This window comes from Aptenodytes patagonicus, chromosome 3 (assembly GCF_965638725.1).
Source record: "Aptenodytes patagonicus chromosome 3, bAptPat1.pri.cur, whole genome shotgun sequence".
Classification (NCBI taxonomy): Eukaryota; Metazoa; Chordata; class Aves; order Sphenisciformes; family Spheniscidae; genus Aptenodytes; species Aptenodytes patagonicus.
In genome coordinates, this window is record NC_134951.1 from 129,998,184 (window position 1) to 130,017,661 (window position 19,478).

The 19,478-nt window shown below is 36.3% G+C and overlaps 1 protein-coding gene across 7 annotated transcripts in view; it reads left to right on the plus strand.

Moving 5' to 3' along the window:
- Positions 1 to 19,478, plus strand: part of CCDC88A (coiled-coil and HOOK domain protein 88A) — an 80,629-nt gene that overhangs the window by 37,149 nt on the left and 24,002 nt on the right. For all 7 annotated transcript variants that reach the window (XM_076335186.1, XM_076335187.1, XM_076335188.1 and 4 more), the window contains exons 11-19: positions 2,660 to 2,806; positions 3,847 to 3,991; positions 4,761 to 4,945; positions 7,172 to 7,309; positions 9,797 to 10,867; positions 11,428 to 11,555; positions 15,586 to 15,727; positions 16,622 to 16,798; positions 17,327 to 17,488. In XM_076335186.1, the coding sequence (XP_076191301.1) occupies positions 2,660 to 2,806; positions 3,847 to 3,991; positions 4,761 to 4,945; positions 7,172 to 7,309; positions 9,797 to 10,867; positions 11,428 to 11,555; positions 15,586 to 15,727; positions 16,622 to 16,798; positions 17,327 to 17,488 (2,295 nt within the window). The remainder of the gene's footprint in view (positions 1 to 2,659; positions 2,807 to 3,846; positions 3,992 to 4,760; positions 4,946 to 7,171; positions 7,310 to 9,796; positions 10,868 to 11,427; positions 11,556 to 15,585; positions 15,728 to 16,621; positions 16,799 to 17,326; positions 17,489 to 19,478) is intronic.

Genomic DNA, 19,478 nt, shown 5'->3' on the forward strand with positions numbered 1-19,478 from the left:
TTAAAATTGAGTCCCTAAAACTGGATCTCATACTCTGATTATGGCTTTACCAGTTCTGAGTACGGTGGAAAGATGACTTTTCTCTACACCTTCTAATGTAGTAACTCCTAAGCAACATCTCAACATTGTGATCTGTGGTAGCCTCTGGATTGTCTTCCCACTGAACTGCTGCCTAGACATGATACAATATCCCCAATATTCTAGTTACCACGTCTGAGAAATGTCATAATACTAATGACCAATGATAGAGCATCCTCTGGAAAGAGACTTCAGGCTGCCCAGGGAAGCGGTTGAGTCACCATCCCTGGAGGTATTTAAAAGACCTGTAGATGTGGTGCTTAGGGACATGGTTTAGTGGTGGACTTGACAGTGGTTGCCAACTTAATGGTTGGACTCGATGATCTTAAAGGTCCTTCCAACCTAAACAATTCTATGATTCTTTGAATGTTTAAAAGTTAAAACCTTTTAATGAATGTATACTTCATATGTCACAGCATAAAATAGCTACTACTGATAAAAGCTACTGTTGATGAGAGGGGGAAAAACTGCAAGGCAAAACCAAAATCTTTTTAATGCTCAATTGGAGATCCTTCATCCAAAACTTCTAATAATAGCTTTAGTCAGAAATAAAACATATCAACTGGCACGGCAGTTATTAGCTTTTTAATGGAAAATGAGATGTATAGTTTTTCCAGGTGAACTGCAGTGTAAAGAAGTTAACAATAGACTGTAGTGAGAAATAAGGTGCATGGTGCAGATTAAAGCATTGTTAAAAGGGCTTTAGACGTTTCTGAAATTTAAAAAACCGTCATGGTTCCCAAGACTTTGTTTTTAAGATGGCTTGTTCTTAGCCGTGCTTGTGGAAATTAATTTTATCATCTTACTGTGTAATGTGAAATATCTGATGAAACTTGAAGGAACTTTCTGAAGATACCCTAAATACAGACCTTAGCAGCTGTCACTGAAACATCCGTTCTTGAGGAGGCTCCAAAGCTGCCTTCGCATGCCACTTAAAACCAAAGGCTGGTAACTACTTTCCAACTCTGGATCTTTTCTCAGTGTTTGACATACTTTAAACAAGATACTGCTATTCAACTTGAGCTCACTGATAGAAGTCCGGTGCTGTGATTTATGTTCTCAAATTTCCTCGAGGTTGTTGGCTGTTACCTATATATGATGTAATAGGTTAGCATACCTGGGTCTGTTGGAAAATCAGGTACTGAGTGGTGAGCATTATCATCAGCCTGCCTGCGTATGAGAGAACCTTTGTATGTGAGCTGTTTGAAAATCATCTTACATGAGTGACTTTATAAACTGTGTATATCTACTACTGTTGTAAGGGGACTGAAAGCATATGGTTAAAAAAATTGGTAAAGGAAAAGAGATTAGTGAACAGGATTTGAAAACAGTGGAAACTTCATTTTCATAGAACGTTTAAACTAGTAAAAAACCTAAAATTTGTTTACATGTTTCATAGCTTGTAAACTCTGATTTTTTCAAGCACGCTTGAATAGAGACAGATGTTAATTAGTTGGGTTTGCTTCATAATAATAATAATAATTATAAGTTAACAATATTTGTGTAGGGAGGAGTATGAAGGATAAATATTTATGTTATATTCACTGATCTTTTTTCAGATTTTGCAGCTGACTGCATGCTGAAGTTTGAAAAGTTTTGTCTTTATATCACGAGTAAAATTGCCAATTATATGTTTTTACATATTATTATTTTCATCAGATGCCATTAAAAAAAAAATCCTCTATGTACATAAATTAAAGCTGTTTAGGACCTTTGAATATGGCTGGTTGTATTTTAAGAATGCGGTTGCGTTTTCAGCATCATGTCCTGACTTTGGGCTTAAGTAAGTTCGCCCAATGGCCTGGAAACCTAATTATGGACTGTAGAAAATTATTCTCTTAAGTTTTGTTCTCCATTTCCTGCAACCCAAAGATTAGGGAGTTCAATCTGATAATAAGATGAATTATGGACTAAAAGGAGCATCTACATCTATCTCCAGTCTTTGACAGTCGCCAATAGTAGATGCTCAGGGGAGAGTAAAAGAACAGGGCAAGCACTGGGTGATACTTTCCTATTGTGCTCTCCCAGCCTCCAGCAGTCTCTCCTCAGGAAAATTGTACTCAGAGGTGGTACTTCTGAGCTTTTTGGCCTTCTCTTGCATGAATTAGAGAACTTCTCAACACATGTAAGCCTCTTCAGCTATGCAATCATGTAGCAATAAGCTATTACATGGTGTGTGAAGTACTTCTTTTTGTTTGTTTTGAGCCTGACACCTGTAATTTTTATTTTATGTCGGCCTTTTGCTTAGCTGTAGTCCATATACATGCAGTGCATCTTTCCAGATCACATCTCAAATCACAGAGATATTTATGGTTTGATTGTAATTATGAACACCTTATTTATTCTTAATGGTTTAGGGACTATTTCATTTCTCTTAAGTTATGTAAAATATTCTTTTCATAAGTTACAGTTACGTGAAATTGCTGAAGATTTGGTTTTTATAAAAAGTCTGTTACAGCTTCCAAATGAATGTGTTAGCATTAGAGCAACATTTCTAAAACTAGTTAATGATGTGTATCAAAGTTTGTAAGACTAAGGAAATACTTTTGTTGTGAGTGTTTTTGTTGCTTAATTCTTGCAGGAGTTAAAGGAAGACAATCAAGTGTTGCTAGAAACAAAGACAATGTTGGAAGATCAATTAGAGGGGACCCGAGCCCGTTCTGATAAATTACATGAGTTAGAAAAAGAGAATCTACAATTAAAAGCTAAATTACATGATATGGAGATGGTAAGTGTAAATGGAGGATGACAAAGACAATGGATATGCATTGAATTTCATTTCCATTTTTAATAAAAGAACTTCCAGTCAAAATAGCAGGGGAATGGAGGACGGTACGTCTTGATTTTAGTAACACTTTTCAGGTACGGTTTCCTACAGTAGCTTTGGTTCTGCCTAGAGAAGGAAAAATTGCAAAGGCAGTACTCTTCCTAAAGGCAGTACAGTGTTTAATTGGATAGCTAAAATGCAATGATAAGAAATACAGAGATGCATTAGTAAGAACGATAGGATCAATTTTTTTATGTGAAGATAGTCTGTTGTCACTTAAATACTTAGATAAAAGACGTTATTCATATTTCAAATTCTGGCAATATAGTGATAAATATATTTATCAGAAGGTTATTGCCAAAATAATTTCTGCTTTTAACCAGTTCTTCTCCAAAAAGTAAATGTTGTAAAATATAAAAAAAAATCCACCCAGGCAAATTATGACTTTGTTTTCTGTAAGGGGTGACAGATTATTATCTTCTGTTTACTTTCATTTTCTGCAAAATGTTGAGAGTTGCAGCTGCAACTTATTCCTGTTGAAGTAGCATGTGTGGGGAGAGGGGTTTATAAAGAGCCAGGTGAGACAGTCTCATCATGGACCCAGTCCTGTTACAGCTTTTCACATCAAAGTAGTCTTATGATAGTTTAGAGAAGGTAAAATTTTGCTTCTTTGTCCATTTGTTTTTTGTGTGTGCGCTACTAAGCTGTGCTTATTATGTATACTTTCTTTCCTGATATTTGGAGAGAAGTGAACTTTGAAAAAGAGTAAGTAGTCATTGCCATAGGTTATGGTGAGAAGAAGGGCTTCTCTGCATACTTTTCTTTACTGGTTGTTACACTTCTCTTCTAAGTTCTCCATACTTTTGTCTGTTCCTCCCTGTCTCACTGTGTATTAGCAAATCGGAAAATGCACTTTGCATTTCTCTATGGCATACTAGATACTAAAATATTTTGTGCATGTTGAGACTTTTTTTAATGTTACATGTGAAATAATTTTTAAGGAGCGTGACATGGACAGAAAGAAGATTGAGGAACTCATGGAGGAAAATATGACTCTAGAAATGGCTCAGAAACAAAGTATGGATGAATCATTGCATCTTGGCTGGGAACTTGAACAGATAAATAGGACTACTGAACTTTCTGAAGGTAAACATAGTAATACTTACAAACTGATAAAATAGAAAAATTGAAAGCTCAGAGGCTGGACAGCATTAGGAAATTACAGGTCCTTATTTCTAAAGTACAGAGTCTTTAGAAGTACACACCTCTGGAGAGATGTGACAGTTTGGGGTTTTTTTGTTTTGTTTTATTTTGTTGTGGTTTGTTCTTGTTTTGGTTTGGTTTTTTTTACTCATTCCCATGTATCCTTGGAGATACAGCATACATGAAAAGTCTGTTCTTGTGATTCTTGTTCAGTTAAACAGAGGTGTAAAAGCCATTAATACCTTGGAGTTACATTGTGTTGCCATTCAGTCGTCTATACTCTGTAGCACAGATCGTGAGTCTTCTTGCTTCACTGTTCTCAAAGTTAAGAGTGATTTGTTAAGGCTTCTCAGACTAATTCTTTGCAGAGATAGCTGTGGCAAAAATTTTGATTCTTCCAACATAGCATGCTTGGTCACACACTGGATCCCATACAAAGGATTTGTGGAAATTTAGAGAGGGATCCTCAGTTGCAGGAAGCAAATCTGCTGTGATTAGGAACTGTAGGATGAGTAGAACATTTCCTTTTATGCATCTGCAATGTTACCTGTTGGGTAAGGAGGATGGGTCATTAATCCTAACTAGCTCTATTCACCTAGAAGGCATTGAAGGACCGTCAAAGGCTTCTAAATCCCCTAAGTCTAAAAATGCAAAGTCCAAGAACTCCAGGTAATAAGTAACCTTTTTTTTAACGGTGTTTTTTCTCTTACAGTGCCACAGAAATCACTTGGTCATGAAGTAAATGAACTGACATCAAGCAGATTACTGAAGTTGGAAATGGAAAACCAAAGTTTGCTTAAGACAGTGGAAGAACTACAAAGTGCAGTGGGTTCTGTAGAAGGCAGTAGTTCAAGGATTCTGAAAATGGAAAAAGAAAACCAAAGACTTAGCAAAAAGGTAATCATCAGTGTATGTTTGAATTGTGTATGAGTTGCCTAATGTTGCTTGCCATTTTCTTTCTAAAGGGTAATTTTATGAATCGCTGTTATTTTGGGTAAAGTATTACTAGGGTCTAAATGGTGTTATGGTGTTTGTAAGCTTATGGTAAAAAAGAAAACCACCTCAGAGAGGTTTTTTTTCTTTTTTATTATGCTCTTTTGTTGATGTAAGAATGTGACCATTTTATTCAGAAAGGTTTTATACCTGTGAGGGGAAAAAAATATTGACTTATTGGGGACATAATGAGTAATGAAAGTGTTTTATGATATTTGAGAACGTGTTATTTTATTTTTTTTAATTGTTAAGCAGGGGAAAGTAGGTGCACATAGGTGAAGACTGAGTGATAAGTCTAAGCAGAAAACTTGGTCGTGCGTCCTCATTCATAACTGAGAAAGAGAAGATGGGCCAAGGAATTGATGAGCAAGTGAATGAGAGGAGTTTGTCAGATTTATCTGTGCTGATCTACAATATTTTACTCTCCAAATTATGTATATCAAATAGACTAATTTAGTCAGTGATATTTATAGAGAATAAAAATTGGAGAAAAACAGGGACTAATTACAGTGGAGTGAAATGTCTGAAGTTTCTGAAATAGCTCTTACTTCAGCAGATATTTCAGATGTTAGACTATTCTTAGAGAAGAGTGGGTAAGAGATAATTAAAAAAAATAAATTGAAAGAAATCCCTACTGTATTCCGTACTTCCATGCTTTTTCTGATTTCTTAACAATATGGTATTTTTTGCAGCAGCCTGTGTTTGAGTTTCTGTACAGTACCAGAAAGACAGCTAGGAGGGTACAAAAGAAAGGAATAAGTATAAGAAGCAAGCAATAGGAGGTCCTTGTGGTTGTCTGATACTGTTCTTACCACTTTGGATGTCTGGTGACACGTCCTTTTTCTCACTTGCCCCTAAAACAATGTTCTGAACAGTGATCACTTCAGCAAAAAGCATGAAGTTGAAGAAAATGTCTGTTATGAATCCTGTATACATAGTCTACTTCTATCTGGACACGCTTTCTCTTAAAACAAACCATTGAGTTGAGTATCAATATTGATAATATTGAGTCTTACAAATACAAGATACAGTGACCACAGGAACTCCGCTCCCAGTGCCCAGTTGGCAGTTGGGTAGGTGATGGGTAAATTTGGTTCCCAGACGGAGGCTGACTGCATCCCTGCTGGGGTGATTGAGCCAGTTACTTCTCCTTCACAAAAACCAATGAAAGCGCCAGTATCCCTGTAAAACACACATTGGTCTGCTAAGCAAGGGAGCAGGAAAATCTGAATTGGAGAGGGAAGCAAAAGACTGGTCAAACATTAGTATTCTCATCCTAAGAGAAAGATTTAATTCAGGTACTGACCTAATTAATGCCATGCTTTTTGCGTGTTTCCGATCAACAAATTGGTTCATGGAGGAACTAATTCCGTTCTACTACCTTTTTGTGATTTTATTTCTCAGTATTATTTAGCAGCAATTTAATGTATAATTCAGGTAATTTGTTTCTGAAAGTATTCCCACTGCCTGGAGTCTGAGTTATGTCTGGACTCCAGGATTGGGGAATGTGGACAGTGGAGTTGACATAGAATATAAACCTTCCGGCAGATGATTGTTTAAAAATACAATGTGTATGTTGCTTCTGAGTAACTAATTATAACTTAGATGTGACAGAAAAATCATGCTTGGTTATTTTCACTTGTAAATAGTTTTGCTGTGTGGCAACATTAAGAGAGTTGGAGCCATTTGGCAAAACAAACCTGTATATTTAATTCCCAAGGAATCATCATAAGTATCTCTTGGACTAGTTAAGTAAGATCAAACAACACTTGACCCTTGTAAGCTAAAAGGGACTTGGAGGAGCAGTATAAATCTCACTAAAATGGATTTTTTTTTTTTTTTTTTAAAAAGATGCTTGGGAAAACATCTAGAGCCTAATAAAATCTGACCAATTTTTTTATGCAAAAGTACTTTATGTATATAATATTCTGAGCCAGGGAGAAAATTCTGGCAGAAGTAAATGTATTCGTATAAGAGATGAATTGTTTCAGATGAAGAATAGAAAATTCCATTTTATTCTTTCCTTTAACCTTCTTTATTAATTTCTATAAGGGTACCTTCAACTCAGCTAAGAGTAATACTATTGTCATTTTGCAGTACATCTTAAAAATTTTGTTTCTTTTTCCCTAGCTTGAAGAGCTAGAGAATGAAATTAGCCAAGAGAAACAAAGTCTTCAGAACAGTCAAAATTTGAGTAAAGATTTGATGAAAGAAAAAGCACAGCTTGAAAAGACACTTGAAGCACTTCGAGAAAACTCAGAGCGACAAGTGAGTAGCAGAATCAAAAGTCTTTCATGCTGCATTGTACTGTACTGTTCTCCTTTTGTACTTTTTTACAGGCATAAAGGAATTGTAAATGTAGCAGATTTGCCAAAACGACGTATCTGCCACAAAATAGCTTGTCTAAGACCTGCAGCCAGTGAGAGGCATGACTCATTTTTAGCTGAGGCTTTACTGTTAGTTTTAGAACTTTTCAGTGTTTCGTAATGCTTCTGTGGCTTTCATGGGCTGCGCATTTGCTATAGTTGCTTAGAGGGTGTAGCTCAGCCAAAATAGAAAATTGGGAACTTTGGAGGTAAGCCAGACACCTCTCAATGGAGGAAAACAGGTTCCAGACAGCTGGTCAGTGTTTGAAGTAATGTTGGGGTATTAATGAGAATTACAGCAGCCTGTCCCTCGAGGGGACCTGGCAGAGACCAGTGTAGCAGAGCTGGTCTGCTGCTCTGCTGCTGACTTTGTTCCTCCTGTGTCACTCAGTCTTGTTTGTCTGGGATAGAAACCATCATATCCAGCTTCATAATATTTCCCTATGCTAGAGTGTTTTCTAGCTGTGACTTGTAGGTGGATAGCAGAATTTATTTTTGGTTGTCAGAAACTGGCATCTGGGCCTTTGTAAAAGATTTGAGCTGTATTTGGGGAGGGTACTGAACGTCCCTGACGTACCTGTATCTAAGGGGTGCTGACACCTTCTAAATGTCTTTGCAGAGTACTCAGAGGACCCGTGGAAGGCAGCCAGTAAGAAACGAGTTATGGAAATGTCTGGAAATCCCATATTTAGTAATCAAGTCCTTCAGAATTACAACTGTAGTTATCTTTTATAAATTCCACTGATACTTCTTGATTGACATTTTTTAGTTTAATTTAAAAATACAGTATTTTGGCGTACAGAATATTGTGTTTCAAAAATCCTGAAAATTTTTCCAGACTTAGAAAAGCACAAAAAAAAGCACTTGGCATTGAAGCTTTATTTTCATTTAAAGAGAACAGTGGGGATAATTTTAAAGAGAATATGCCAGCTTGTCTTGCTTAGAAGTGTTCATTGTTACAATAATTGATTTATACATTGTATTAGAAGTGTACTCTAGGGGAAAAAAGGACTAAAACTTTCTGGAATAAGTCATAAGTCCCAATTCAACCATCAGGGATACGTATATTGTTTTAAATGGGTTGGAGTAGGACTGACATTTCAGTGGGACTATTTCTGCTTAAAAATAATATATTTAGGAGCTGTGATGGATTAGCAGCATCTTTCATGTCTTTTACAAATCCTGTGCTGAAACTTACTGGAGTTGACTATACAAGGTTCATTTGATTTCATCAAAAATTATGGAGGTGTTGATTATGATTTTTTCTTAAGTTTGGATTCTAGAAGCAGAATTCACGGAAGGTAATTATGCATGTTCAGTAACATAGCAGGTTATGTAAAGAAGTGTTACAAAGTTGTGTTTTTAGACACCTGTTAATTAGTTTCTCATTAATCGTTTCAGAACAGTTTGTCATTGCTGGGAACGGAGCCGTAGATCCTGTAATTAATAGTTACATTCAGACTTAAATATGAAAGAACAGTCTGTAATTTTCTGTCTGTTTTTCATTGCAACTAGCACTTTTGCTTTTCTCCAAAACAGTTTATTGTTGAAACATCCCTTATGCTATGTTATTAGTGTATTCTTAAATATTGATCTAAACAGTTTTCTGGATTTTGCTGTTTGTAGTTACATACCCAAATAATTTCAAATGATTTGGAATAACTGAAGAAGTCAAGAAATAGTAAAAATTACGATGTAAATGCTACCTTTATCCTTGAAGTACATCTGGGACTATGTTACCTAAGAAAATAATTCAGTTCTAATATGATTTACTTTCTCTGGAAGCTGTTTTGGAACAGCATGTCCAAGGGTTCTTTGTAACTCAAAAATTAATGTAACTTCGATGTGTTTCTTCCCAAAATGTTATTGACTGTGATCAGGATGCCCTCATAGCCCACAGATCACCTCTATTTTTTCCAAGTGAAATAAAGACACTTTTGCGGCTCCCAAACTTCCCTCCATCTCAGGTTTGGTTTAGAACTTGACTGCAGTTTTGTTCTTTGTGGACACACATCTCTGGAAATTACAGACTTTAAGAAAAATAATCTAAATCTGGGTAAACACAAATGAAAATCAAATGAAGCTAAGAAATAGATACAGCTTTGTTTTAGTTTATGCTTCATTAGTTTTCTTTTTGTTATCTACTAATATTCAAGAGGAAGATATTTGAAGATTCACTGACTTATTTTGTTGTCAGACTTCCACCTGTGTACATACACAATGTAATGCTGCAAATAAATACCAGTAGAGTAAGAGAAATTTTTTTAAAAACTTAAAAGGGAAATACGATGTAGTCTTATTATCTTAGTAGCTTTCAGTTTATATATGGAAGTAATTACTTGTTGGCATGTCACTCACCGGAGTTTACAATTTTTTCCCCCCAAATTAGATTAAGCTATTAGAACAAGAAAATGAACATTTGAATCAAACCGTAGCTTCTCTGAGACAACGCTCACAAATCAGTGCTGAAGCGAGAATGAAAGAAATTGAAAAAGAAAATAAAATCCTTCATGAGTCTATTAAAGAGACCAGCAGTAAGTTAAATAAGATTGAATTTGAAAAAAAGCAAGTCAGGAAAGAACTGGAACACTATAAAGAGAAAGGGGAGAGAGCAGAAGAACTCGAGAACGAGCTGCATCATCTGGAGAAGGAAAACGAATTATTACAGAAAAAAATAACTAACTTAAAAATTACTTGTGAGAAGATCGAGGCCTTAGAACAAGAAAACTCAGACCTGGAAATGGAAAACAGAAAACTCAAAAAAACTTTGGATAGCCTAAAAAATCTCACTTTTCAGTTAGAATCCTTAGAAAAGGAGAATTCACAACTCGATGAAGAAAATTTGGAATTAAGAAGAACAATTGAATCCTTGAAGTGTACAAGCATTAAAGTGGCACAATTACAATTAGAAAATAAGGAACTGGAGAGTGAAAAAGAGCAACTTAAAAAAAGCCTTGAACTCATGAAAGCCTCGTTTAAGAAAACTGAACGCTTGGAAGTCAGCTACCAAGGCCTAGACACAGAAAACCAAAGGCTACAGAAAGCCCTTGAAAACAGCAATAAGAAGATTCAGCAATTAGAAAGTGAATTGCAAGATTTAGAGTCTGAAAATCAGGCTCTGCAAAAGAACTTAGAAGAGTTAAAAATCTCTAGTAAGCGCCTAGAGCAATTGGAAAAGGAGAATAAGTTGTTAGAACAAGAGACTTCTCAACTGGAAAAAGATAAGAAACAGCTAGAAAAAGAAAATAAAAGGCTTCGACAACAAGCAGAAATTAAAGATAGTACTTTAGAAGAAAACAATGTAAAAATTAGTAATCTGGAAAAGGAAAATAAATCTCTATTTAAAGAAATAGTTGTATATAAAGAGTCATGTGTACGCCTGAAAGAACTAGAAAAAGAAAATAAAGAACTCGTGAAAAGAGCTACCATTGATAAGAAAACCCTTGTCACTTTACGAGAGGTAAACAGGAGTTAGTTACCATTCCCGTCATAATCTGTTTGTAATGTAGAGAAATTATATCTGTATTTTTGAAAAAAGTTTTGTATTTTGTATTTTTTATACCTTAATCTGTATACTGTCAGCATCTTTAATGGTTATAGTAGGGAAAGCGTTAGATAATAGTAATAACCAAACGGAATAATATAACCATATTACACTTAATTCTGTAAGGTTACTTACAGAGTGTCGTGGAGCCTTTGTTAAATGAACGTTGTTCAGATTCTTCATGTTAGTATTTGTTCTGGCTGAAACATTTCCCCTTCACCGTAATGTTCGAGACCAGATTTGAAAGGGAAGCTCTACAGAAGGGGAGGGAGTAAACAACTACAGTGAAATCATATTATAGTTAACAATGTAATGTCTGATATAGCTGAAAGCTGACAATTGGAAGGAAAGGAGAGTTAACACTTGAGTTATTCAAGTCACATAGTGATGAAAGACTCTTGCCTTGGCACTTCTAGAATTAAGACTACGTTATTTTATTTATATGATAATACTGACTGTAATTTTTTCTGTGTAAGGACTTGGTGAATGAAAAATTGAAGACCCAACAAATGAACAATGATCTAGAGAAACTTGCCCACGAACTTGAAAAAATAGGCTTAAACAAGGAGCGTCTCTTGCACGATGAACAGAGCAGTGATGACAGGTGAGAATGTCAAGGCCTACCTGGAACAGTGTAGAAATCAGGGTCTTTTTTATTGATAAAGATGAAATGGCTTTACAGACTGTTTTTGTGCGTACTCTTAGATTTTAAGGCACATTAGTAGACCCAAAATGGAACTTGCTGTTCTTTGAAATGAATAAGGTAGTTGATGTGCTTTTACGTTCAGCTGTCTGTGAAAGTGAGTTACCACTTTTTGTCACTAAGAAATTTCTTGAAGTATGTCAGTAGATACAGGTAATGTATAATTAAAATGTTTTATATTCTAGTTAGCAGCAGGAACAGTAGCAGGAAAAGCTAAGAGGCCCAAAGTGTTGGGGGTTTTTTTTATCTTTTTGACTGCTTGACTGATAGAAACGGTTTTTACACTTTAGTCACATACTGGTTACCTTAAACTGTCTCACTCTTCCCTTACAACTATTTCCTTCTAATTCTTCCTACCAAAAGGAAGCTGTCTGCATTCCCACTTACACAGGCTGGGAAGTATCCGATACTTGAGCGTCTCCGAAACTTCATACCGGCTCTATCACTCTACCGCACCTGCCATTATAAAGCAGCTGCTATCCTGACATCTGTTTCCTCTACTGTATGTTGTGTTCTGTCTTATCCTGCAGGGATTTAGGGAAAATTCGTGACAGGAGAAAAGCAGACTAGTATGGGCTTCTAGCCAATCTTTATTTCACGATGCTATTCAGTTGTGCTCTTTAAAAAAAAAAAAAAAAAGCTGCTGTCATGATCTGTTATTACGACTGATTGTCATGAACATGTAGGCTGATTTTGGGCCTTCTATATCAAAAGAAAACCAAACAACTTTTTTTTTTTTCTTTCTTCAGTTTCTCTTTCTTGCTGCCAGTGCTCTGTTACTGGGGTGGTGCCAGAACCCTGTAGGGAGAATCTGTTACCACCTCTTTGTTTTCTGCTGGTGTCTTTCATCTGCCTTTCTCAGCTCACAGATGAGGAGTTCTTCTGTCAAGAAAAGTCCTCAGAACCTTGACTAGTGTGATTTCTTCTGATTTAAGCATTACTGTGTAGCATACAGTGCATAGCATGCATTTGGTTTGTCCTTAGTGAATATACCATACAAAGAAGAACCAATCCTTGAGCTGTGTTGAAGCTTAAACTACTTAGATGAAGCTTAAACTACTTAGATGAAGAAGTCCAGATTGAGCACCATTTTTCTAAATCACGTTCTAGATTCCAAGTGGTTGGAGTGAGCGTTCCTGCAAAGGGAGAGAATATTGTTCTGTAAAGGTGCTTTTGCAGATTATACTACAGGAAAAGATTTATGAGTTTACTTCTACTTCACAGACAATGGCACTTGTCCTTTACAAGTGCTCATACTTCTAAAGATCAGATGTTGTGGGTTCACTTCTCATAGGTTAGTTGGTTTGTGACATTATATGAATTATGACTTTGGGCCATACAATACTAGTGTTTCCTTCGCATTTTACAGAATGATGGTATAATAGATCTATAAATTATAATTTGGAAGAAAATTTGGAATTACATGTGTGTGTGGAATGGGGAGTTTTATCCATCTTTCATGAAATTATAATCTGTAAACAAACTTCTAACATACTTCCGGTACTTGTCATGACCTGTCATTTCTTCCTTTACTTCCAGCTTAGCTGTGTGTGGGAATTACACAAATAAGTAACTTTGTTTTCATTCCCGCCACCTTCCCTTAGTGCTCTTCTAATGGGTATTCCTATTTCAAGGAATCGGTGCACATTTTCACTGTGTAATATTGTATATTAAGAGCACAGCCCAGAGAGCAGGCTTAAGCATTGCATACTGGTTGACCTGCACTTGGCACATGTCTACTGCTGGCCTTAGATCTCTTGTAATTTGGTGCTGCACTGTCGTAAGAACAGCTCATGCTTAATTCTTTGCAGACTGCCTTGCAGCAGGAGATAATGCCTGTCTAGAAAGGTGTTTATCGCCAACTTGATTGTCCAGCCCTGACCATGTGAAAGCACCACAAAAGCAGATGGAATATTTCATGGTACAAGGTATTTGGATATCAGGCTGGGTATGATGTGCCTATTCAGGCTGCTCTGTGGGGAGGCGTACAGTAAGCTTTAAATCATGTAGGTTACCCAGAACATTATCTAAAGCCTACCTCTGAGCTCAGGCTTGTGATGGAAGAGTATTAGATGTGAAGGAATTTGGGCTATGCTACTGTTTCGAACTTCTTCTCAAACCAGAATGTAGACCTGTCTTTAACAACTTCATGTAGAGCTGGATGATTGTGAGTGTGGAATATTTGTTTTCAAAGTGGTTGGTTTGAAATTGTGCTCTGCCACTGTCCTGCCTTTCCATTATTCTCAACTTTTTCATTCATCCAAAAGTATCTGGATTGCTTTCTTAATACTATTACCTAGGTGAGGCATCAGCAATTGTTTCATCAGGCCTGTCGAAAGCTAGGTTCATTATGGCCAAAATTACTTCTCAGTGTATTTTTGGTCTGCCTGTCTCATTTTGATGACAGAAATTAAAAATGCACAATTTTTCTCTGCCTGACTGGAGAGAGCTGCATGTGGTTTTTTGTTGAATGTTCTTGGTAGCACTTCAGAGTCTTTCTATCGGGGCCTAAGCTTGACCGTGTTTGATGAGTTAACTCTGAAATGTTTTCCGTTTTTTCTCTTGCCTTTCAAATGGCTGTTGTCCTTAGACAAAAGATTTATGGATTTTGACCCTGAATCTGAAATACCCAAATCTCAATGATACTAGAAAATTTGTACCATCTTTCATTATTAGGTGTTCAACTATTAGGTGTTTAAAAGGAAACTGGATATTGGCTCTCTGCTATTAGTCTTTTTCCTTCTTCTTTTTCTACATAATTGTACAACTTTTCAGTAACAGAAATTCTTATTTGTAGCTGAATATATGCTTCAGCTCAAGAAGATGAAATGCTGTCTATTCTACTAGTCACAGACTGCCTACTGTTTCTTAAGTTCCTGAGAATTACTCATCATACCTTAAAATCTAGGATTCTCATCCTACTACATGATGCTACTGGACAGCTTTCTACTTATTAATTCTCTTACCATTGGTCTTCTGCTCCAGTTCCTGACTAGATCTAATGCTGTTGTCCATTCAGGAGTCTCTTGCAATCTGTTCTGTTCACTAAACTGATAGATTCTTCAGCAGTCAAAATTTAAAAGGGGAATATTAGTGGTTTGTTTTATTTTATCCTACTGTGGGGAGAAGTGGGATGTTTTCCAGATTCTGAGCACATGTACAGTGACTGAACTGCTTGAAAGTGATTAATGAGTGTGGTTTTCAGTATTTTCTAAAAAGGCTAATAATTCATTAGAATAGCCTGCACTGACAGTTTTCAGGAGATGCTGTTCTAAACCGATATATTCTAAATCTGACCGCTTCTCTTCCAAATATGTGGTTTGGGTTTTTTAGGTGCCCTCCAATATTGTAAATATGGTAAAAAATTAAAGCTTTACACATCAGGAGTGACAACAGTCTTAAAATATCAGCAGCTGGGCTGAGTGAGCAATTTGCACATTCATATATCAAATAAGTATGCACCTGCAAAGTACTATGTTCCATCTCCTTCCCTAGTGCCTCCTCTTCGTGAGCTGGCAGGAAATGGAAATTGATGAAAATCTTGCTCTCCAAATACTTCACATTCTAATGTAGTTCAGGTCCCCGCTGGATTCGCTGGAGTGGAGCCAGAAGGAAGAGTGCTGTCATCACACACACACTAATGATCCAAATAAAGCCAGCGCCCTGCTGGTGTGGCTGAACGTGGCTTTTTGTATGTCTAATATGTTTTAAAAGAAAGAAGGATTCAAAAATGGTTTTGACCACCATCTTCTGTTCATTTTAGACATAGGACTTGATATTAATACTGAGGTGTCTTCATGCTTTTGAATAGAGTCAGCATTCAAGCATTTTTGAATGTAGCTATGAGGCTACTCTTTCAGAACATTTTAGAATTTAAATGCCTCAATTTTTTTGAAATACAGACATTTTTGTGTGTGATGTCATTGATCAGTAGGTACAAGCTTTTGGAGTCAAAATTAGAATCCACACTTAAGAAGTCTCTTGAAATAAAAGAGGAAAAAATTGCTGCTTTGGAGGCTCGTTTAGAAGAATCAACAAATTTAAACCAGCAACTCCGTCAGGAACTTAAAACAGTAAGGAGAACGACGTTTTTTCTATGAGATTAAATTATTCCTATACGAGCTATTGTTATTTCTACACTTGACCTTTTGTGTAAGACAGCAAAAAATGGGCATTGCTGGGGTAATGTAAAGCAGGACAAAGGTATGACTGCTTTTTAATAGTGCAATAATACAGGCCCAGTGTTGAAATCACGTGAGAAGCTGTTGATGGGTTTATATTGAGTATGTCAGGTGGATAAATAATCTGAAGTTGATTTGATTTGGGATGCCAAAAATAGTAATTTCTTAGTAAGTTACATTTTCCAATCTACTTTGAACAGCCTCAGTGGACTGGTTAAAAAAAGAAATACAATCTCCTTGGTTGTTGTACTTTATTATAAAAGGTGGGGGAAACAGTTGAAAGCACTGAAATAAAATAGACAATCGAGTGCAGGCCAGTTTGCTTTCACTTGGAGGGGCGTCCAGTGCACCTGGAACCGACTGCCCCAGGGGTGGAAACACAGCCCTACTGTTTGCCGTGGACTGATCCAGACTGCACTGGAACAGGGTGGAGCTCCAGATCACCTGCAATACATTGATGACATCATTGTGTGGGGCAATACAGCAGCAGAAGTTTTTGAGAAAGGGAAGAAAATTAACTCTCTCCCAGCTGAAACCTGGACAAGGTCTCTTTCTGTTAGACAAGTATGACTGTGAGCCCAAGTGTTCATTATGTTTAAGCTATCGGTATCCATATATTATTTGTACATCATCTCCCCAAACATATACAAAAAGCAACTTTACAGATACAGTAACATATATATAGCACTTTCTGTTCTTTGAAAAGTGGTATGGTCATATAATAAATTAGGATGTAGAAACCTGAAAATTCTAAACCCTAACGTAAGTTGTCCTAAATAATTTCAGGTGAAAAAGAACTATGAAGCTCTCAAGCAAAGACAAGAAGAGGAAAGGATGGTTCAGAATTCTCCTCCAAGAAGTGGAGAAGACAATCAATCTGTCAATAAGTGGGAGAAAGAAAGTCAGGAAACTACTAGAGAATTACTGAAAGTTAAAGATAGATTAATCGAAGTAGAAAGGAATGTAAGATATGTTTTTAATATTATTCTGATTTTAATAATTTGTTGTGAGCTGTTCCAGTAATACAAATGAGAGTATTGGTAAGAAAGTATGCAATTTATCACCTAGCTTACATACCAAGCAGAATGTGAATTAAATACAGTTTATGAAGCAGCTGGATTCTGCACTGAGAGATGCTGTAAAGCACTTGACCAGCATTTAAAAGGAAATGTGGAAATCTGAATTTGCCCTTTTCAATCCACAGATATCTCTTAAATCCCTCTTACATAATCCTAATTTACATGCGTCATGGAGATTTCTCTACTATTTCTCCATAGGTACAATATTGGTTACCCATTTCTCCAATCTTAACCTGTAGTGATAATATCACTGTGTGTTACTTTGTTACATAAGGTGATGTACAGTTTTGTTCCACCCTGTAAATCTCTGCAAAGTCATGCTGCTTTGTTTTGGAGAAACAGGTTTTTTTTCTTGAAGTTCAGTAAACAGCTGTGAACTCCAATTTTCCTTTTTTTTTTTTAATGTTGAAAGAATGCTACACTGCAGGCAGAGAAGCAGGCACTGAAGACACAATTAAAGCAGCTTGAGACACAGAATAGCAATCTGCAGGCTCAGATTCTTGCACTTCAGAGGCAGACCGTTTCTCTACAGGAACAAAATACAACTCTACAAACTCAAAATGCCAAGCTGCAGGTAATATTTTCCTATTTTGCCTTCAGAAGTAAAATTAATTCAAAGTTACTTCAAATGAAAGCTTTAATGCTAATGGCAATAATGTATTGTAAGTCACATTTCATTTCTGGTACAGACATGGAAAAGAAAGTAATGTGCAAATAATCTGCACTAAGAGCAGTCAAATAATAACTTTGCTGATGAATAATAACATTTCTAGAAGTTGGTTTTAATCCTTTATGTTTGTCTAATTTAAACTCTTGACTTTATACTTAGGAGTAGAGTAGATTCTCTTATCCAATTGTCCAAGATAATTTTGGTTTTAATTTCTTTTTTACTTCTAAATTAGGTCAGGGAAGTAGTGTGTCCAAAGAGACTCTAAATTCAGGATTTTGTCTATTTTTATAAAGAGTTTTTAAAAAAAAAAAGTAAAAGCCATACCTAAGAAGAAAATCAAGATGTTAATAAGTACAGAAGATTTGAAAAAAAACCTTTGAAAACTACATAAATATGTGAAGACTGAATTCAGATAATTCAGAGGCAAAAAAAATTAATGTGTGACCATGGAAATTATAAAAATGGTTGCCCACAGAGTCTTGCAGCTCATGGCCAAAATTCAGATGTCATTCTTCATACTTTAACAGGGTTATTAAATACGTATCTTCTTTTTTCTCTGATAAATGAAATATTCTTGTTAATGGATCTAATGCTTTTTGGAGCTCTAAGAATCAAAACTACTTAAAGCGGTAATACAAAGTCCACAATTCAGCAGAAATGGTAAACTGTCAGAAGTGATGGAGGGTGGATGGAACTCAGAGTGAAGGAGTCTTTAAACAAGTGAACTAATAATGCATTTTGTGAATGCCTCAAGTTATCATCCTGTCTCTTTCTGGAAAGCAGAACACAGTTGTACCACAGATGCACATTCTATCTACTACATTGAAATCTAATTAGCGCACAGTACTCCCCTTTGTGGCTGGCAAGCCTATGAACAAAACAGAACATTTGTGCACACAGCGTCTCGTCTAGTTGTTAAAAATTAGTGAATGTGGGCATGGAAATACACCATTTTAAACAAATATATCTCTGGAATTCAGAACTCTGAGTATTTTGTAATACCCTTTGTCAAAAAAACGGGAATAGCTATGTGGTTCCTTTCTTGCCTCATGAATTGCACAACAGCATACGCTTTTTCCATCTGATAAACATGGAGAATTAATTAACTGTAGATATTTGAAAGCGTTGAGGCAGTGAGTTGGGAGGAGGAGGCGTTTTCCGCCTTTAATTTTTTGGTTTGGTTTTTTGTTTGTTTGTTTTTGTGGTGAACCTCACCACCAAGCAATGTAATTTTTGTTGTCAGGAATGACTGAATGATGTTATCCCAACAGACTGAGAAAGGGAGTTCTCCTTCTTTGAGAATTCAGCTATTTTGCTGATAGCTTCAGGCAAGTTGCAAGACAACTCTACATCAACTCTAAATCAAAATGAAAGATGAAATATGTTCATGAAAATAAGAGTGATTAACTATTAGCTAAATCTGAATTGCAGACTAAGCTGGTCTGCATGGACTATGTCAAAACTGTTCTCAGGCAACAGTAATTCTACTATTCCTTCTGATACCCATAAGGAACATACAAGAGAAAGGGTGTCTTAACTAGCAATTCTGAACGAAATCAAACTTGGGATTCAGTCTGGGAAGTTTCACAGCATACACATGCCATCAGACATTACTTCATTTCCAGTGAAAGGTTCAGCTTTCTCATCTGTAACAAAGAATGCTGCAGTTCCAACAGGAAGGGATTTGTTCCTTAGTAACAGCGTGCACTGGAGTGATAGATTCCCCCCCCCCCCCCCCCCCCCCCCTTAATAGATACCCTGAGGGTATTAGAAGCCTCAGTAGTTTGTGTTTTTCATCTCTTGAATAGGAAAGAGAAGGAAACTAGCCTAACGCAGGTCAGATGACAAGCACGTTTGGTATCGTCAATTCTTTAAGATATCCAAGGATTAGATT